The sequence below is a fragment of the Bacillus rossius genome, chromosome 1 (assembly GCF_032445375.1).
Source record: "Bacillus rossius redtenbacheri isolate Brsri chromosome 1, Brsri_v3, whole genome shotgun sequence".
In the NCBI taxonomy this organism is placed as follows: Eukaryota; Metazoa; Arthropoda; class Insecta; order Phasmatodea; family Bacillidae; genus Bacillus; species Bacillus rossius.
In genome coordinates, this window is record NC_086330.1 from 23,511,676 (window position 1) to 23,532,416 (window position 20,741).

The 20,741-nt window shown below is 39.6% G+C and overlaps 1 protein-coding gene across 1 annotated transcript in view; it reads right to left on the reverse strand.

Annotated features, from left to right (window-relative positions):
* Positions 1–16,819, reverse strand: part of LOC134533099 (alpha-centractin) — a 30,979-nt gene extending 14,160 nt beyond the window's left edge. The window contains exons 1-5 of the mRNA XM_063370346.1: positions 16,668–16,819; positions 11,080–11,144; positions 10,652–10,853; positions 9,788–9,912; positions 6,742–6,885 (exon numbers count right to left, since the gene is read on the reverse strand). Of these exons, the coding sequence (XP_063226416.1) occupies positions 6,742–6,885; positions 9,788–9,912; positions 10,652–10,853; positions 11,080–11,144; positions 16,668–16,715 (584 nt within the window). The 5' untranslated portion in view covers positions 16,716–16,819. The remainder of the gene's footprint in view (positions 1–6,741; positions 6,886–9,787; positions 9,913–10,651; positions 10,854–11,079; positions 11,145–16,667) is intronic.
* Between the last annotated feature and the right edge of the window lie 3,922 nt (positions 16,820–20,741).

Sequence of the window (20,741 nt, forward strand, 5' to 3'; positions counted from 1 at the left end):
GCGCAACTCTGCTAGTCAGAGTCGCAGACGCGGTAGTTTTCGGTGTTTAAGATACTTATTGATTTTTTATATCACCAGTATGGCATTGGCTTGGATATATAAATTACATAAAGAGGAGATAATGACTAATTTAAGAGCTGCGTCAGTCGAGCACAGTGCGGGCGAAAGCATAGATGTTTTAAGACAGAAGTTTGTGGCGCATTTGAAAGGAGAAAGAGTTTCGTGGCAAACGGAACAGGCAGAAGCGAGTGGGTCTGGCTCGCTTAGTACAAATTTTCTAAAAAATAAGTTTGCTTTGCGATCATTAGAAAATGTTCCGAAACTGCAGTCAGCAAATGTAGAGGATATATTAGAGTTTTGCATGGCCGTAGACAAGCTAGCTAACGCAAATTATTTTTCCAATGAGAGCGATTTAATTTTAGCTGTTGCTTCGCGTTGCACAGGCTTAGCTTACGATATACTCATTGCGCGTTATAAGAGTCATATGTCCTGGGTTGATTGCAAGGAGGCGTTATGGGAAAATTTATGTCCTTGTAGAGTTAGAGAGGAACTTATAATAGAGAAAACCCGTCGTTTTCAAAGAAAAGGGGAAAAAACTTTGAGTTATGTACATGACATTTTGGACCATGGTTCGGCCCTTAATGTCCAAATGAGGGAAATGGAGTGGATACGGTTAGTCTTAGAAAACTTGCATCCCCACATTAGGAGGGAGTGTAGCTTTGTGGAGAGGCCCACCAGCTTGTTCGATATTAGTAATTGGGCGGTGGAGGTGGATAATGTGTGTTGGGTTTCCGATTTATGCGAAGAGGAGGAAAAATCAAACATTTTAAAAGAGGGTGAAAGTAGCGTGGGGATAAATGGGGAAGCGGACTTGAATGTCACGAGAGTGGATAGGTGCAGTGAAGTTGATAAGGTGGGTGTAAAGTCCGAAATTTCAGCATATGATCAAAGTAATAAATATAAAATTAGAAAGAAGTGCTATGCATGTGGCAGTGAGAGGCATCTCATCGCTAAATGCGCAGAGAAGAAGCAGAGTAAAGGTCAGGGGAATAACGTTAGACGAGTGTGTGGGTTTTGTCGCAATTGTTTACGAAAAAAAGGGGTTAGCGGGTTTCGTTTTGAAAATAAGCATCGTCTGGCGGTATTGAAAGCTAGAAGTAATATGTGTGTCAGGGTAAGTTTTTATGAGGAGATAGTCTCGGGTTTAATTGATACCGGGGCTAGCAATTCATTTGTACAGCAGGCGTTTTTGAGTAGGTTAATAACGAGACATCCCGAACTAAAAAAAAATTTAAAAACGGAGCCAGGGTTTGAGGTACATTTGGCTGACGGGAAAAGCCGGAAAATCTCCTTGAAAGTACGTTTGCACTTTAAAATAGGAAATTTTGCCTGGACACATGATTTTTGGGTAATGCCTGGACTACTCGAAGAATTGATTTTAGGATGGGATTTCTTAAAGGGCACGGGAGCTATAGTGGATTGTAAGAATAGGAGGTTATGCTTCGCGTTTGATAAAAAAGTCAAAATTAGTCTTGAGGCACCCAAGAATAAATTTGAAGTTTGTTGCGGAGGTTTAAAGGGGGTGGAGGAACACTTAACAGAAAAACAAAAGGACGAAATCAGGGATATTTGTTTTCGTTATCCCGATGTAATTACGGAAAAGGTGGGAAAATGTGAATTGATGCCGTACCGGATTGAATTAATTGATCAACGTCCGGTGAGGTGTGTGCCCTATCAATGTGCACCTCCCAAAATGCTAGTTTTTCGGGAAATCATAGATGATTTACTTAAGCAAAATGTTATAGAAGAAGCGAGTTCAGAGTACGCTTCACCCGCCTTTTTAGTAAAAAAAAAACACCGGGGAAGTATCGCTTAGTCTTGGACTACCGAATCTTGAATGATCGCATAAAACTAGATGGTTTCCCGCTGCCCAAGGTGGAAACTGTGCTGCAATATTTGGGGCAAGCGAAATATTTTACGGTGTTAGACCTTAATGCTGCTTTTCACCAATGCATGTTGGAGGAGAGTAGCAAGAAGTTCACGGCTTTTGTTACCCCGTGGGGACAGTACCAATGGAAAAGAGTGCCTTTCAGGGTAAATTTTGGCTCACAATGCTTATTGCGTATCTTATCTTACATTCTGAAAGAATATCAATTTAAAAATGTCATTAGTTTTCTGGATGACATCTGTATATTTTCTAATTCTTTCGAGGAACACTTGGAACATGTGGAAGGGGTTTTGCCAAAATTACGAGGTGCAGGGTTAACAGTCAATCCTGAAAAAGTTTGTTGGGCCAGAAAGAAAATTCGGTTCCTGGGTTTCATTGTTGGGGAAGGAAAAATTGTAATGGACCCTGACAAAATTGAGGCCATTGTAAATTTCGCGAGACCTCGTAATGTTAAAGGCATCATGAGTTTTTTGGGCATGATGGGCTATTTTAGCCGCTTTATTGAGAACTATGCGGATTTGTGCTACCCTTTAAATAATTTAAGAAAAAAAGGGGTTATTTTTAATTGGGGTGAGGTAGAGGAGGCCGCTTTTCTCGGTTTGAAAAAAGCCATTTCCCACCCACCGGTGTTAGCGTTACCAGATTTCCAGAGGCGATTTGTAGTGCAGGTTGACGCTTCGAGTGTCGCGTTAGGCGCGGTTCTCTTGCAAGATTTTGGCAAGGGTCTACAACCCATTATGTTTGCTGGAAGAACACTTAATAGACATGAAAAAGGTTATAGCACATATGAAAAGGAAGCCCTTGCTTGCGTGTATGCTTTGGAACGTTTTGACACTTATCTAGAGCATGACGAATTTGACCTTTACACGGACAATCAGGCTTTGACCTGGTTGTTTTCGCATCCGAGACAACTAGGGAAAATAGGGCGGTGGGTAATGAGGCTCACTCGGTTTCGGTTCAAAATAATTCATGTAAAGGGAAAGGACAATGTGGTCGCGGATGCCCTTTCGCGGATGTTTGAGGAGGAAGGCGGTGAACAGGATTTGGAAGACGAGAGTGAAGTAATCAGGTGTGGGCGTTTTACTGTGGAGCCAGAACTATTCAACAAAGTAGAGGAGGTGTTAGAACAAGATTTGGAAGGGCAAAATATAATGCGAGATTTACTGCAGGGCAAGAATAAGAATTTCGTGTTAGTGAAGCATAGATTATATTATCAACAAAGTGGGAAAGAGAAAAGACTTTATATTCCTAAGCTCTTACGGCCTATGGTGCTAAAATATTATCACGATAGTGCGTTTGGGGGTCATGGAGGAGTGGACAAGACATATCATAAATTGAGAGATGAAGTCTATTGGGCGGATATGAAAAGAGATGTGCAAAATCATGTTAACACGTGTGAAAGTTGCCTGTTAAGTAAACAAACCGTAAATTCTAAATTGGGTAAATACTCCGTTTCTCTGCCCACGCGTCCCTGGGAGAAGGTTTTCATAGATATTTTTGGTCCTTTGCCTCGATCTCGAGAGGGAAATAATTGTCTTTTGATTATTGTGGATGGTTTCACTAAATTTAATTTTTTTTTACCTTTATCTGACATGAAAGCGGCAAGAATTGTCAAGGCTCTTACGCAAAGAATATGGCAAATTTTTGGAGCACCTGAGAATGTGGTTTCTGACAATGCGGCCTATTTCAATAGTCAAATATTTGGGAACATGTGTTTTCGTTGGGGAATTTGCCACATTAACACCAGCCCGCATTATCCTTGCCCTAACCTGGTAGAAAGAGTGAATAAAAATATCAAGATTGCACTTACTATTTATCATCATCAAGACCATCGCCAGTGGGATGAAAATTTGGATATGCTGAGTTTAGGATTTAACATGGCTAAACATGACGCCACTCATTTCACTCCCGCCGAATTATTTCTGGGGCGGAAAATACCACACCCTCTTTTAAATGTTTGGGGTATAGGAGAGGAATTATGGGCGATCAGTAGTCCACGGTTATTAGAAGATAAATGGGTAGAAGCTATAAAAAATCTCCAGAACGCTCAGAATAAGGTTGCGAAACAATATAATAAGGGGCGCTTGGAAAATCCTTTTAAGGTGGGAGACTGGGTGCTCTGCAAAAGTTTTCCCATCAGTAACAAAGCGCTGCACAAAACCGCTAAATTAGAGTTTTCTTACCAGGGGCCTTACAAGGTGATAAGGCATTTAGGGGGAGTAACCGTTCTTTTGCAGCGTGTGGACAAAAGTTTTGAGACACGTAAGGTGCATATTAGTCATCTTAAGAGGTTCACACCCGATCAAAGTAAATGATTGTTTTTGCCCTTTTTAGTCATGTGAATAGAGATTTTTTTTGAAGTATGTTGTTGTTTGTTAACGAGTAAACGGGAAAGTGGCACAAAGCATTGTTTGGTCTTAATTATTGTTTTACTTTGTCTTTCTCATGTGTTTTTCTTCGCGTGTCTTTTCTCACTGTGTGCCTTTTTTTCTTCTTGCTTTTCTTTGAGGTCTGTTGCTTGAATGGCGTGTTTTGAGTGCTTCCCCGTTTTCTCGCCTTATAGTGGCTCGTAGCTACCTAAATTTCTTTTGTTTTTGGTGTTAAATTAGTTTTTTTTAAGGGGGGGATATTGAGGCGTTTGCCACGCCTCCATTAACTTTACTTTTATTATTTGTTTGTTTTAACGTCCTTTTAATTTGGTAATTAATTATATAATATGTTATGATAGATTGTTTGGCACTTGGTTCATTTTCGTCTTGAAGATCGATTAAAACAAAAGCATTACGGACATTCGCGGCGCTGCGCTTGTGTGTGTTTCCGCGAGCCAACACCGCGCGGCGCGCTGAGCCTTATGACGTCATGGTGACGCGTTAACCTGCGACGGGTCTGCGGCTGGCGAGCGGATAGACGGTGCTGGCGGCTGGGTGAGTCGACTTCGGCTCGCGGGTGCAGGCGTGTTGCGCCGCTGCAAAAATGGAAAGGCTGTTCCATTCACCTACGCATCGACGAGTGCCCAGCCCGGGTTATCGTCCACCATGCTGCGCAACTACAAGTAAGCCTCGATGCAACCGCTATTAACAGCCGGACACCGGGTTGGTTTTTCAAGGAAAAACAATGAGCAGAGAGACTTGACTGATCATAAACTCAAATTCATTATCTTGCTAGTTTCTTGAATCGTAATGTGGCGCAATAAACTCTACTTCTCCTTTTTACGCTACGTGAGAATTTACGTAAACTGCAAGCCAGATTTAACACATTGCTGTGGTGCGGGATGTGAAACTCGCATAATTACGTCGAAGCGAGAGTCCGGTTTGACTAAAACATTGGGAATTGTGCCTAAACAACAGTTATAGACAATTACGTCATCCAGGATTGTAATCAACGGACCTGTTAGGGAAAAACTAATGCTTTCTAAATATTTGTATAATTACCCGTAATATAGTGTTTATAATATGTGATTACTTTAGATGTCCTTTTCTTTAATGCGAGATCTAGATCTTCTGCAGATTTGTGTAAATGGTTCTGTATTTCAATGTACCAAGCCGATGCCAAGCAGAAATATTAAATAGTAAACAGGCAGTGATGTTTTCCATTATTATCCCGGTCATTCTTTTTTGTCTAGGGACCGTACTTCTCACTGCATTTAGTTGGTACTCCCTTCTGCGATCTCCGACTTTAAACTCGAGCGCCTTAAGTAAGGCCTCATTATTTAGATATTTAGATCGTCTTGTGCACTAAAGTGTGTGATCCATGGAGTAGGAAGAATAGCACGTTATACTGTACTATGATTCTATGAATCGTCGAGACAGTGTTTGTTTACGTTTTATACTTGTTAACATTTCTTGAAAGTGATAAAAATTAATCATAATGTACATTTATATTAAAGAACCCCTGCGCAAACACAGTAACAATTATGTAAAATTTTCCTGAGAACTGGAAAAGAATGGTCGTTGTATTGAAAGGTGGGATACGTTTTTAATGTCAAAGTGAAATATTTTTACATTGTTTACATTGGTGTTTTGAGCGGGAATTTAAAATCAAACATTGAACTGAAAGTTACGTTATTCTGAAGTACGTTGTAACGGAATTTCACTGTATATATTTCCTGTGTGGTTAACCAGTTTGCATGGCAGGGATAATCATGCAATGCATCTTAACCACTTGCATTGTGATTGTCAGTAGCAAGCCTAGCCAACTGCATTTTATTTTGTAATTAAAAAAAGTTGAACTAGTCCAGTTTGACATTTCCACTTTGAAAAAAAAATAGTTAAATTTAGTAATGGGTCAAATCCCAATTTACTTGGATCCGAATCCCTAATAGCACCTCGAATATACCCCTCAAATCAGAATCTAGACGACAAGGGTCAAAAATAAAATAATACACACAAAATAAAATTTTAACTATGGAGTTGAAACATTAAACCCTTTAAATGTTTGTTTTATAAACTAAGTTTCCACAACCAATACAACTGAAATTTTATCTATATAATTACATGTTACATTACAATATCTTGGGAAATGGTAACATGATAGGTATGAAGAAAAATATTAATCTAGTAAAATTCAGAGGTGGTCACTGATGAATTTTTTAATTATTTCCTCTCATATTTTTCTTCAAATATTTTTCCTCGAACATTGAATCCTTTCACTACCAAGGATGATGTGTGAGGATTTGATTGCCTCATCCCTAGATAAATTATATATACACTATGCATCTTGAGGATCACATCCTTCGAAACAACATCCAGCTATACAATGTCCGGTATCCATGCACAAAACAGGGCATACATTACTTGAGGTATCGGGACACATCTCGGCCTGCGATGTCCACTCGCATGATGCTGTGAGGCATGGCGAAACCCTCGTAGATCGGGACGGCATGCGTCACACCGTCACCCGAGTCCAGTACAACGCCCGTGGTCCTTCCTGTCGCATATCTGCAAGTTTTTTTTTTTTTTTTTTAAGGTGCAGCAAACCCTCACTTCACAACAGTCACTGCAGTGAAACATGCAACTAAATTTAACCATATAGAAAACAGAAATTTAAAGTACAAACACCTAAACAGAATAATCAGGGTTCCCACACTCTCACTTCAGCTAAATTTTACCTGACCCATTTGAGAATATTCCTTTGCCTCATTGGTGTATCTAGTAAAATAACAGATATATTACAATACAAATTACCAATGGGCGTGAATCCCGGGGGGCCAGAGCCCCCCCCCCCCCCCTGGAATAAAAAAAAACCCTCTGAGGGAGCCCGCTTGCACTTGCTAAATCGTAACTGTGAACTGAGAATGATAAAACATTATCCCGTCCGGCCCCCCTAGGAATCCTGCAGATTTTCACCCATGCAAATTACTATCAAGCACATTTCAACACATTCATATCATGCACAATTGACTATAATATGATTTGCTTCACAATGTAGCTAGAGTGTGCACAGTTATTTTGATCAACATTACGTAAATAACACTACAAGTTTGGAAAATATAACAAATATATTTGTTTGATCTAACTTTAAAATGATTCCTTATCAATTATGATCCAGTCAGACTACAGATATTTGATTCCACTTCATTTCAATGCACATTTGTTTGTATATCTTATTAATGTTAGTGAAACAGAACACAAATTACTAATAGCAGATTATCACATGAAATCATGATTAAAATACATTTGATTTTAAGACATTAAGAGTAAGACACAAAATAGTCTAAAAATTTACAGATCCCTTTTTTTTAATTAGTATTGACAATTTCCCTGTGTTTCGCAGGTTTTGTAGACGACTTTTCAATTCCCTGAGTATCCTTGATTTTTCCCAGATTGTCCCTGTTTGCGGGAACTCTGAAAATGCACTGCTTTGAATAAGTGGCATATTCAGACCCAATCAAGTGAGGGCACACCATTTTTATAGTAGCCATTTCCTTATCAATATTTATTACATTGAACAGAAAGGACCAAGAGTGCCAGTTTTTATAGGTTGATGATGCCCCCCTCCTCCCGCCAGCTCAGCATTCACCCACAATGCAAACTCTAGGTTGTATTAGAGAGCTGACTATACATGCTAAGAAATGACACCATGCCTGTGTCTGAAGCTAATAGTTCAGAAGTTATTAAGGCAAGACAATACAGACATTTTAGTTATGTTCCAAATTTCTATCCTCATAATTTGTATGTTTTATTCTGATTTTAAGGAAATTTAACATCAAAAATGTAAAATAGCTAGCTGAAAAGACCTCAACTACACAAGAAAAAAATTGCACAGTCCTATTTTCTAAGACTCCGGCATTTTCCTTGTGAATTTACTTTCACTTAAACTGTTTTAAGCATGAGTACACATACATAGATTCAATGCAGCTCATGTGAAAATAACCTGCATAAAAATTATGTTCACAGAAATAGACATACAACCTGATGTGGCAAATAACAATTTTATCTTGCAATGCACTATTTCTATTTTATACACCATTGTTATCATTATTACTTTATACGTAATGATGTTTTATTTTGGCGAAATATAAACTTAAATAGTATTTGAATAAAAAATGTTTCAGCATGACTCTGAAATTCAACATTTCTCTTCATCATTAATATTAACTGCAGGCATGAAAATTTGAAAGAAGTTGTCAATAGTTACTTAAAATGTTATTGGAATCAAATTAAAAGTTTAAAACAATTAAGAATGTCTCCTATTGACTAACTCAATGTAATTCCCAGCCTAGTTCTATAAAAGTTGATAATTAATTTCAACAAATAAGCAGAAACAGTATCACCTACATCTACTCCAGACAACAAAATAATAAAAATAATAAGATGAAGATAAATTAGATATGCATTTCAAGTTGAATAATTAACATTTAAAACCCTGTATTCCACAAACACAAGGACATGGTAATACGAACAGTCAGCCAACCCAAGGTGTAGTCAAATCATTGCAAATGCAAATCCAACCCAGATTTTTCTGATGGTAGAACATAGATGGCAACTACGTGAGCTGAGAGGTTTCCTCCACTTCAGTTCATCGCAATCCACACACCACCATGGCCGGTCAGAGAGACTAATCTGTCCGTTGGGCGTCAGCCTCTTCCATCCTTGATGACCCTGCTGCAGATCGGGAAACAAACTTCTGGAGTTTCATCCGAGATTTTCCACTAGTAGAAAATTTTCTTCCTCACTTGACGACTAGGCGTTGTGTCGTACTTTTGCCTCCATCCCGCGAGAAGGCAACGGCTAACCACCATCGTAAAATCTCGCCAGGTCTGTCCTAGCCACACCATGGCCCCACGAGGATGGCTGTTTACCCCATCATCATCATCATCATCACATACACAATGCTGCCAACATCCAGGCACATCCCTCACCATCAGTAATAATATTAATGCACGCAATAAAATCTGCATAAAACGAACACTGTATAAAGTTTACACCAAATTCCAGACTTTACTAAATAACTAACGTTAATTCCTATACAGTATTGATCTAATTCATCCATTAAATAATTTAGAAAACTACACAGGTTTGCAAACCACTTGATATTTAAAAAGCTACAATAAATTTGAAGATTTATTTTTATGATGAGAACTTAACAATAAAGTTTACCTTCTTATTACATAAGATTCTTGAGCAGAATTTTATCGTATGAAGAAACACTGATACACACAATATTTCAGAAGTGTCATTATTTTTCTTTGCTTCCATAATAAATAAATACAATTCCATGTTTTTGTAACTTGACATCTGTATCAGTAATAATTATGGAAATTCAGTAATAGTGTACTTGACAGCACTACCTACACAACATTTTGTATAGCTATTAGTAGAAAATAATGTAGGTACTCACAAGCTAAGGACTGCCTGTATTGAAACAAAGAGAGCTGGAACATTGAATGATTCAAAAAACACCTCCGCTGCTTTCTCCTTGTTCCTTCGAGGATTTAAGGGTGCCTCCGTTAATAATACAGGATGCTGCACAAAACCATCCAGTATCAATTAGATAAATTATATACTAACAAAGTAACATACATCATCCACATAATATTTCACTAATCAATTTGCCATTTTTTTACTAAATGCAACATCTCTAAAAATACAAGGTTACCTATTTTAATGTAATTAGATAGCACAACATCAAATACAGGATAGATACTTATGTTTAGTCTTCCCATGTTAACATTTATGGTAAGAATAATATTGTTCTTAAAATTGTTATGGTGAAGAGAGATTATGCAAATAATAATAAAAATTTACGACCCTTTTAAATTAACTACTATATGATATAATTATTAAGAAATAAAATAACTGGCATATTTTGTAACGTGGCTGTTACAAGGAAATCATCATAGAACTACAGAAATAATTGTATAACAGATACCTAAACAATTAAATAATAACTTTTTTTTAGGTGATGGGTACTTTTTGTTGTAGTATTAATTGTTCCTGCTTTATTTAAAAATATGTCATTAAATTTCTGAGTCTCCTAAAAAAATTCAAAATTTATAGTTCCAATCAAGTTTTGAAATGAAATACTTTCTAATTACTTTACTCTGGTTATTGATATAAAAATAAGTAACAATGCCTAGTAAAATGATATTTTTCACATTCGTAACTCTTTAGGGGTCTTCGTATGACTCGTGACTTTTACAGGACCAGAGTGACTATTTTGACCAAACAAGTCGTCTAAAGGATAAACACGCAAAATGCTCGCCTCTTCAGAGAATGTCTGCAGCTGATCTTTGCTGTAGATGTACTGCCAGATGCGCTCCATGTCATTCCAGTCCGTGACGACCCCGTGCTCCATGGGGTAGCGGATGCTGAGCAGGCCTCGGTGTTCCTCCGCCTTCGGGCCCACGAACAGGTCTCCCTCCAGCGCCCCCGCCATCACGCGCACGTGCTTCGGCCGGCCAATGCTGCAGGGGTGGAAACAGCCCCGTGGAGTCAGGATGTACAGGAGATGGCATACCATGCAGTGACCGTGCGTAAGGATTTGCAATTGTAATTTCTACATATACTTGAAAAATATTAATTTTTCTTTACAAAGTTAAAAATTAGGAAAGAAAGAAATTAGCCCGCTATATTTTCAAATTTATTTTGGCCCGCATTGTTGCAAGATTGTCCAACCCTGGAGGTACTTACTAATTTGGGAAACGACATTTTGGAGTTTGATCTCCTGCGAATCCCGCCTTGATGATTCCAGAACCCTAGAAAGGAAATCAAAAATATACTTTTATTCCAGCATCAATACTGGCATGATCAAGATACATAATCAGGGGACTATTTTAGATCATGAAACCATAGCAATACTGATGACATTACTAAGATGGTGTCGCTTACATCATTACCACCCCTACTTTCTTACGGGACAAGCACGGGAATGTGGGGGTTTTTGGGTGTGGGACTATAAACACACTATTTTTCATGCTTTTCATTTTTTCAATATATTTTTCCGGTATCGTTAACTAGAATATAATCCCCTCTCTCTATTCTATTTTGCGATAAGATTATTCATTATCAATAAAATTATGTCTGTAGATGTTACAACTCATTGCCGTATTGGGAAAATTAACAGCTTTCCCTATTTGTTATAAAAATACATTTTAGTGAAAAATAAAAGTTCCATGAAAAGTGGTAAATTTTGAAGAAAAATTACTGATATCTCAAACTAGAGTAGACGTAGACCAGGTGGAACTGTATTCTAGTTCACGATACTGAGAAAAAATTGTATTGAAAAGTCTCACATACAAAAAATTAAATACATGTATCACAAAATAGAGTAGTCCGGGTGGGACTGTACTCTACTTCATGCTACCCAAAAAAAATATTGAGAAATTTCACATTTTTAACAGTAACGCAAAAAAAAATTTACGAGAAGGGACTGTATTCTTCACGATAGAGATAAAAATATTATCTATTACATCATATACATTTTCATTAAGGTATTTATTTAAATCTCTGTATCGCAGAACAGACTACACCAAGTGGGCCTATTTTCTATTCAACGAACGCACAACAAAATTACAGGAAAACAAGCAAATGAAACACACACAACACACCTCTAACCTAACACAGCAAACAAAATTAACATAAAACTACAAATCACAAACATTTAAAAGCCATAAAAAACTTACCTTTCTTGCATTATGGCAATAATCATTTTCTGTCACAATTTATCTTGCAGATATCAAATTTAAACCAAAGACCATTTGCCATTCTTCCATTTAATTTAATTTATATAGTGAAACACGAGCCATCACTTCCCTGATTACTACTACAATCACGACCACACATTCTCTCTTTTCACTGTACCTTTATATTAATACAGTATTGTTACGATTTATAATGTGGGGAGAACTGGGTTCGTAAGGGATAGTACAATTAGTTTTATTACAGTTTTATTGATTAAAAATTAAAACTTCAAATGTCCAATCACAAATCACTGGCACTTAAAAATGTTTATTCTCAAGTCACTCAATTTGTAACAAGTTCTGCAGTTCACACTCCTCACTGAAGCTAGGCTCAACAGTGACACACAGTCTCGCGCCACTCAGTCGCTGCACTCTTGCAATCCAGTCGAACTCCGCGTCGCGCCACTCTCCGAGGGGAAGGAGGTGTCTCTCTCACCCTCTTTTCCGATGTGCACTTCCCTTCGCTCTGAATCAGCTCAGAACTCCAGAGTTGTAGCGGGACTTGCTCGGAATCCACTTGGAACTGTCGCCGAACTTACCGCAGAACTCATACGGCACTCCTTTTGGAACTCCGTCACCGAACTCACAGCACACATGTGGCACATTTCGTGGGACTCTGTCACGGGACTACTAGTGCAGGGCTGCAGGCCGACATTGTTGCTTAAGTACTTGGGCATCCTTCTTGAACCGACGAGAGTGGCTGTGACGAGTTGCATCAGCCCGGGCCGACCCGATGCCCGAAACATTGAGAATAACTTCGCTTGTTCTCACGGCTGCCCGCGGAATTCCCTAATACCGCTCAGCGATGGATAACAGCAGCCATGGCAGGACGATGCGTGGGGAGTGGAGGGGGAGGGGGTAGCGATGACCCTTGTAATCAGGCTAGGCATGCATGGCATGCCTTATGTCAATGGATGGCACATGACATCAGTGGCTGGGCCGCCAGCCAGCTCCGAACCAGGCATCGCGGTTTGGTCTCTCGCGTTTGTAACAAATAAATATGACCTTCCTCTTCTCTCTACAATCATTACCCCACATCAAAAAAATTTCTTAATACTTATTGCGTACTTATTTGTTCAATTTATAATGATATTCAATTAAACTTACTAATTCACTCTTTCTCGTATAAACAACCACTACTATATTGCACCAAAACTCACACTATCATTCACTTTTTTCCCATGGTGTTATTTTGTCTTTCACTGTTGCCAATACTACATACTATATTTTCCTTCATTCCAATATTAAATTGATTATCATTGGCAACTTCTATAACATATTTATTTTCCCCTACTTTTCTTTTACATGTAATAAGCTACCGCACTTGGCCAGTATCACAATCTAGATTAAATCAGTAAATTCCTCACAAAATAACTCTCGCTTGAATCTGTAATCTCAACAGTGAAACAGACTGCAACATCAACCACTAGATGTGCTGTCACACTATTATAATAGTCATCAAATTAATTTAGCCCAACTATAGTTGAACTGAAATTATATTTGCATCAAATGATTTGCTCAAAAACTATTTTAAGAAGGTTATTAATTTCTTGAGAGAGATATCTTACCCAAACAAAGCAGAGTCTGACCAATAGGAACAAAATAAGATTGTAAACTCACTAAAAGTACTACATAATTAGTATAATTATTTCATGCTTGTAATAATAGCATGCCCAACAACATTCATCAAAACACAGGCCCAACAATAAATAGAAAAATTTCCATTTAATATTTATTTCTAAATTTAGTAAATACTGAAAAACCAAATTAACATGTACATGTATATACAGTATTTTTAATTTATTTACAATATTTAAGTATGCAATGCACGTGTCCCATGTAAAATAGCAATTCAATATTTTACATACGTAGTTATTAATATGTATACAATTAATTTGACAAATAAGTACTACTTACTTTTTCCTTTGAAAGTTTCCTAAATTCAATTGCTGATCAAATGTATCAAAGAGTATTCTGACTGGTTGAAACCATTCAACACCTAAGTATATTTATAATTTATTTTATTATATTTCTAAATTTAAAGCATATAATGAAAATGGCCACCATCCAATTCCATCAAAATCAAATTAAAACGTTTCCATAATGTGAATCATCATTAAATCTCCATATACAAATTAAATTTAAAGCAATTTGACATTAAATATTTCAGCATGAGAAGATGTTAAGATATACCTACACAATCTTTCACAGATATGCCCAAATTTTAACTCTTTTACTGATTGATTTAATATAAATAGCTGATAGTCTTTACATATAATAAAGTATTCAGCTCCTAGTGAGCTTAGAGTTAGTTCAGTACATTTAAATACACTGATGGCATGATCATAATGGCTTGATCCTGTGGTATATGAAGCTTATTGTTTTAATTCAGTAAGGTAGATTACCTGTACATAAAAAAAATTTTCACATAATTTAATCACAAGTCGAATAAAAAGGATTTTTTTCAACCTAAAATCATAATTCTTTCTTATTTCGCAATATCTTTCATGTGCAGGATCTTCTGACATACTGAACTAAAACAGCATTTACCACAGGATCAAGCCAACAGGATCATGTCATCAGCATATTCCGACGTAGGTACTGAAGTAAAACAGCAAGCATCATGAATCACAGATCAAGCCATTGGGATATTTCGACATACTGAATTAAAACAGCAAGCATCATGTACCACAGGATCAAGCCAACAGGATCATGCCTTCAGGATCCAGGGATAAATTGGGATACATGAAACACCAGCCACATCAAACACAGAATATGTGACAGCTGTAATCAAAGAATTCCTTGGAAAGACTACAAAATTCAATGTGTCAGCTAAGTGCACAGCACAGCACAATGTACTTACAGAAAATGAATGACGTTAACAATTCTATTCAAATTACTGCCTCCCATTAGACTCATTCGTTACAACGTGACTAGAACAGTACATACTTTAAATACACTGTAACAAAACAAAAGTTTCATAATACAATTACTTATTCTAATAAAACATGAAATATAAGCAATAAAAATTCCTTACAATTTCAATACAGTCATTATTTAAATGAATTTCATTATTACACCCCCACCTAGATTGACTTAAGTTCTCAAAAAAAGAAATGTTAAAAAACCTGCATGGGTAAACAATGAATGTCGGCGATTGCGTGAATACATAGGTATTGTAATGTAAGCTGTTATTTTTTCACAAACCAGTAGGAATTAAGAAACCTTCCTTTCAGGGTTTATTCAGGAACGACTAAAGTATTTGGAAAACATGTATTCTTATTTTTTGCAGGTAAACAATGTAACCCTACAGAGTGACAGAGGTTGGGGAAAGCAAGTGCAGCAGGTGGTAGAGAAGGGGAGGAGAGGACTGGGGCTGATTGCTAGGACACTGAAGGGGACAGGACGGAGAGTAAAGTTGAAGGTGTATCTAATGCTGGTGGGGCCAATGCTTGAATATGCAGCAGCAATTTGGGACCCATACGTACGGATATAAATTAAGTAACTGGAAAGGGTGCAAAGTAGAGCGGCTAGATAAGTGGTGGGTATGTGGAGGAGGAGGGAAGGGGCGAAGGGTGAGACACATAGGCCATAAGTGATGATGGAGCTGGGGTGAGACACACTACACAAAAGGAGGAAAGAAGAGAGATTGGTTAAGTTTTTTAGGGTGAAAAGGGGCGAGGTGGGCTGGGGGACGCTGAGATACAGGTTGAACAAATAGGTGTATAGAGAGAGTGGAGAAGAATGGAAAGAGGAAGGCAAGTATTCCTGGTGAGGATGGGGAGGGAGTGGAATGTGATTGAGGGAAAGATACTGGATGAGAGAAGAGGAAAAGACTTGAAGAAGAGACTTCAGAAATTGGGGTAGTATGGGGGAAGAGATGGGGTTGACTCCTTCCCACCAGATGGAAGCCCAATCGCATGTGTATCAATCAATGGCGGCGACAGCGTAAAGGCAAAAGTATTGTAATGTAAGATATAAAATTTTAATTTTTTCACAAACTAGTAGGAATTACAAAAAAATCCCTTAGAAGTAAATTTACGGACATGTGTAGTGTATAAAAACTATGTATTTCTTTCCCATTCTAAAAAGGATTAATGTTCCGTACTTTTAATTTTAAACTTCCAGCAACCAGAAAGCAACACCTGTACATAGGTACACTACTTGCTTAAGCGCCACCGCGGGTATTATCACAGATGAATCTTGCGGATTCTACCAAAACTAAAATAACTGAGAAGAGAAATAATAATAACTTAAAACACATTCACCAACATTTTTGTATAATATTTCAAGACTAAAGTTTGTGCACCATTTAACGGCATTGGATTGTTTAAGGAGTGCACATTTTAGTTCTCATAGATGAACATTTAAACTTGTATTTCTAATTTTCTATACATTTCACACGTAAGCATTAAAATTAGAAAGATGTGAAAAGACTCCCCTACCCGCTAGACGTCAAGAAAAGGTGACAGAAAGCATTGGTAAGAAATGACTATGCATGCAAAAAATTAAACTTTCAGTGGTGCGGATTTTACTCACATTATCAATAACAACAGGTTGATTAACAATTACATCGTAGGCTTCCATGGTTCCTTTAAAATTATAAACTTTATTTAAGAAAAACAACTGCCAATAACCTGTCACGCAAGGCGTGATACATTTCAGAATAGCCAACAGTGAAACATTAAACTGGTTTTCTGAAGATAATAATTGAAAACATAATATCAAATTGTGTTCGTGTAACAAGGAGATCAAACTTTAACCAAAAATTTTTAAAATTTAATTTAAATAAAGTTACGTAAAAATAACTCAAATAGTTAAATGACATTCAATCGCATATACATTAACAGTTTACTTATAAACATTTATTAGGCTTAGTTCAAACTTGAACATTATCATGACGAAGCGAACATATTTTTATTTAATATATAGCTGCGATTGGGTACAAAGTGCCCGGTGGCAAGCATTCTCCCTATTTCCCCCTCACTCTCCTTCTGAACTGGTCCACACTCCCAACCGCCACACACTCCTCCTCCAGCCTATTCCATTCCCCTACTGTCCTCACGACCATCGCATTTTTTCCCCTTTCTGTTCTCCTCCTCTCTTTGAAAACCTTCCTAGTATTTTCCTTCCTACTTCTACGCATTCCCATTTTGACTTTTCCCCCCAGCTCTCCCCATCCTCCCACTCCACTCAGCACCTGGTACATCTTGACCAATCTCTCCTTTTGTCTTCTATCCTTTAAGCTCTCCCATCTCATTTCTATCATCATCTCTGTGGTACTGCACTCCCCCTTCCCTTCTCTACTCGTTCTCCTCCACTTGCCCTTCACCCATCTAGCTGCTCTCCTCTGCACCCCCTCCAGCACCCTCTCAAGTACTGCCGTGTATGGGTCCCACACTGCTGCGGCATACTCCAGCATGGGGCGGACCATAGTTTTATAGGCCTTGTCACGTATGCTGCTGCTTCCCTCCCTGAGCACTCGTCCCAGCATGCCCAGTGCCTGTCTGCTCTTCTTCACTACCTTGTCTACATGCTCCCCCCACCCCAGGTTACCCTGCAGCACCACCCCTAGATATTTATGGCTGTCGGCCTCACTTATCACGTCTCCCCTCCAGCGATATTCCCTCCTGACAATCTTCCTCTTCCTGGTAAACCTGACCACTTTCGTCTTTCCCACATTTATTTTCATACCATTATTTTCCACCCATTCTTCCAGCCTTTCCAGATCCTCCTGTAACCCATTTCTCTCTGCATCCATGTAAACCACGCAGTCGTCTGCAAAAAGCCTAATATGCCCTTGTATCTTCTCTCCTATATCATTCATCATTATGGTGAAGAGAAGTGGGCCAAGCACACTGCCCTGCGGCACCCATGACGTAACCCTTCCTTCCTCCGACAACTCCTCCTCCACACGTACCCTCTGTGTCCGGTTGCTTATGAAGTCCCAATCCAACCCACCACCCTCCTGTCACTTATAGCTCCCTCCACTTTTTTCATCATTTTTTCGTGAGGAACTTTATCGAATGCTTTTTCAAAATCGATGAAACAGGCATCAATCTGTAGACCATTATCTACCCCCTCCACCAGCTCCTCCAACAGTCCAGCCAGCTGAGTTTCACATGAATATTCCCTTCGAAATCCATGCTGTCTCCTGTCAATCCACTTTCTACCGTCCAGCTCCCCTACTACATGCCTGTGCACTAACCTCTCCATTACCTTGCCTACTGCCGGCGTGATACTAACTGGTCTATAGCTGGCTGGGTCCTCTTTGCTACCCCCCTTCTTGTATATCGGTACCACCACCGCCTCCTTCCATTCTTGCGGCAACTTGCCCTCCTGCAGCGATCTACTGAATAGCAGCTCCAAGTACTTCACCATGGCTTGCCCCCCCAGCTTTATCATCCCATTCCCTATGCCATCCTTACCTATGGCTTTCCTGCTGTCTAACCTTTTCACTACTTTCTCAATTTCTTCCTTCCTGATCTCCAGCCGTTTCTCGTGTCGCCCTGTACTATGCTCAGCATGTTTCCTTTCCCACTGTTTTCCCTTCTCGAACACTGACATGTACTGCATGGCCAACAAGTTTGCCTTTTCCTTGGATCCCGCTGCAATTTCACCTTCCTGATTCCTCAAAATTGGTACCCCTGTCCCTGTGCCCTTCGTGCTTCTAACAAACCCGTATAGCTTTTGCCAGTTGCCTTTTGTCCACTGTACCATCAGGTCCCCGAGATAGGCCTCCTTCGCCTTCTTTATCTCTCTATTCAGTTGCTTTCCTATTTCTTTCAGCTCCTCTGTTACAGTCTTCTTTCCTTCCTTTTTCCCCAACGCATATAACAGTCTACCCTTCCTCTTTAGTTTCCAAATTTCCCTTCCATAATTAGGTGGGTCCCCTCCCACATTAATCCTCTTTTTAGGTACGTATTGCTCTTGAGCATCTCCCACCACCTTTTTGAAATCCTTCCACAGTTCCTGCACAACGATGCCTATGCTCCATTGGTCGAATCTCTCTTCCAGAAACGCCTCCACCCTTGTCTGTACTGCCCTCCCATACAACCATATTTGCCTGCTGCTGCCTTTCATGACCTTCTTGTCCAGGCAAATCTCCACAACGGGAATATTGTGATCGCTTATCCCATCCACTACTTTAGAGTGAGTGGCTAGCTCCTCGGGTCTTACCAGCACTACATCCAATAGTGAGCTGCCAGCTCCCCCACCCATCCTAGTTTCCTCTACCACCACCTGTTGTAACCCCATGTTCACCAGTTTAGTTGCCCTCTGTTGTCTCAGTGGCCCCACCAGTTCCTTACCACACTGCCATTTGACCCCTGGAAGGTTGAGGTCACCTGCTACAACTACCATGCTGTCCTCCTTCAACCTATCAAGCCTTTCGAGTACAGCCTCCACCTCTGTACCCCCATCACCCGGCGGCCTGTACACCGCAAACAGCTGCATTTTCCTCTTCTTCCCTGAGATCTCCAAATGAAGTATTTCTTCCTTTTCTCCCATCCACTTTACTTCTGCATCTAACACCCCCCGAACAAGAACCATTATCCCATCCCCTCTCCTGTTTCTATCCCTTCTGAAAACTATGTAACTCCCTCTCCTTATTTTGTTGTCTGCAACATCCTCATCCAGCCATGTCTCTACTGCCACCACTATATCTGCCCCATAGAGCTCAACCAGTGTCCAGAACTTGTCCACTTTGTTTAGGATACTCCTGCAGTTAACAACCATTATATTTACTCTCTCCCTTTTTTTCCTACCCTCTTCTCCTGTTTCTATATGCACCCTCCCCTCCCATCCTGCTTTTGTCTTTCCCACCCTCTCTCCATCCCTTCTTGATTACTTCCCCTGCCTCCCCCTCCCCACCCCCACCTTTCTCACTTCATTCCTTTCTACTAGCTGCACCCTACCTTTGACCTCCCCCCTACCCCGTTTCCCTGCCCCATGTTACCCGCTCTTAAGCCGTCTATCATCACCTGCGTCAGGATTCCCACGCCTTCCCTATTCAGATGGATTTGATCCCTTGCCATGTGTCTCATCTGAAGCCGACTCCTTGCGCTGATGTAGTTTGCTCCCCACTCCTGACACTGCTTCAGCATGATGGCTTCCGCAGCCCTGAGCTTGTGGATAGGCACACCCCTCCTAGGCAGCACTCCACTCACCAGGATGTCTCCCCTCACTTTCCTTTTTAACTCACAAAGCATTCCCTTCATGTCCTCCTCAAACTTTCCTGGTCCTCCCCCTCTAACAAGGTCGTTTGTGCCCACATGCACAATCACCTTCCTTATTCCGTCAAGCTGGCTAGCCTTAACTCTATCTCTTACATCCTCCAACCTCTCATCACTCCTCCCTGCCTTATACGCCCCCAGTATGTTTACATATCTGAGCATTGAATCCCCGAATAATGCCACCTTTACGCTTCCGATTCCCCTACCTTCCATAGTCCCCTCATTCCCAGCACCTTTATTTGACTTATCTTCCTTTAGCCTGCCTGTGTCCTCTCTGGCTACCTCAGCCCATGATTTCTCTTCTCCCTTTTTGGTTCCATCATTCTTGCATTTCGTCCCCTCCATTTTGCTTTCCCAGTCATCCCTACCTTCCCCCTCG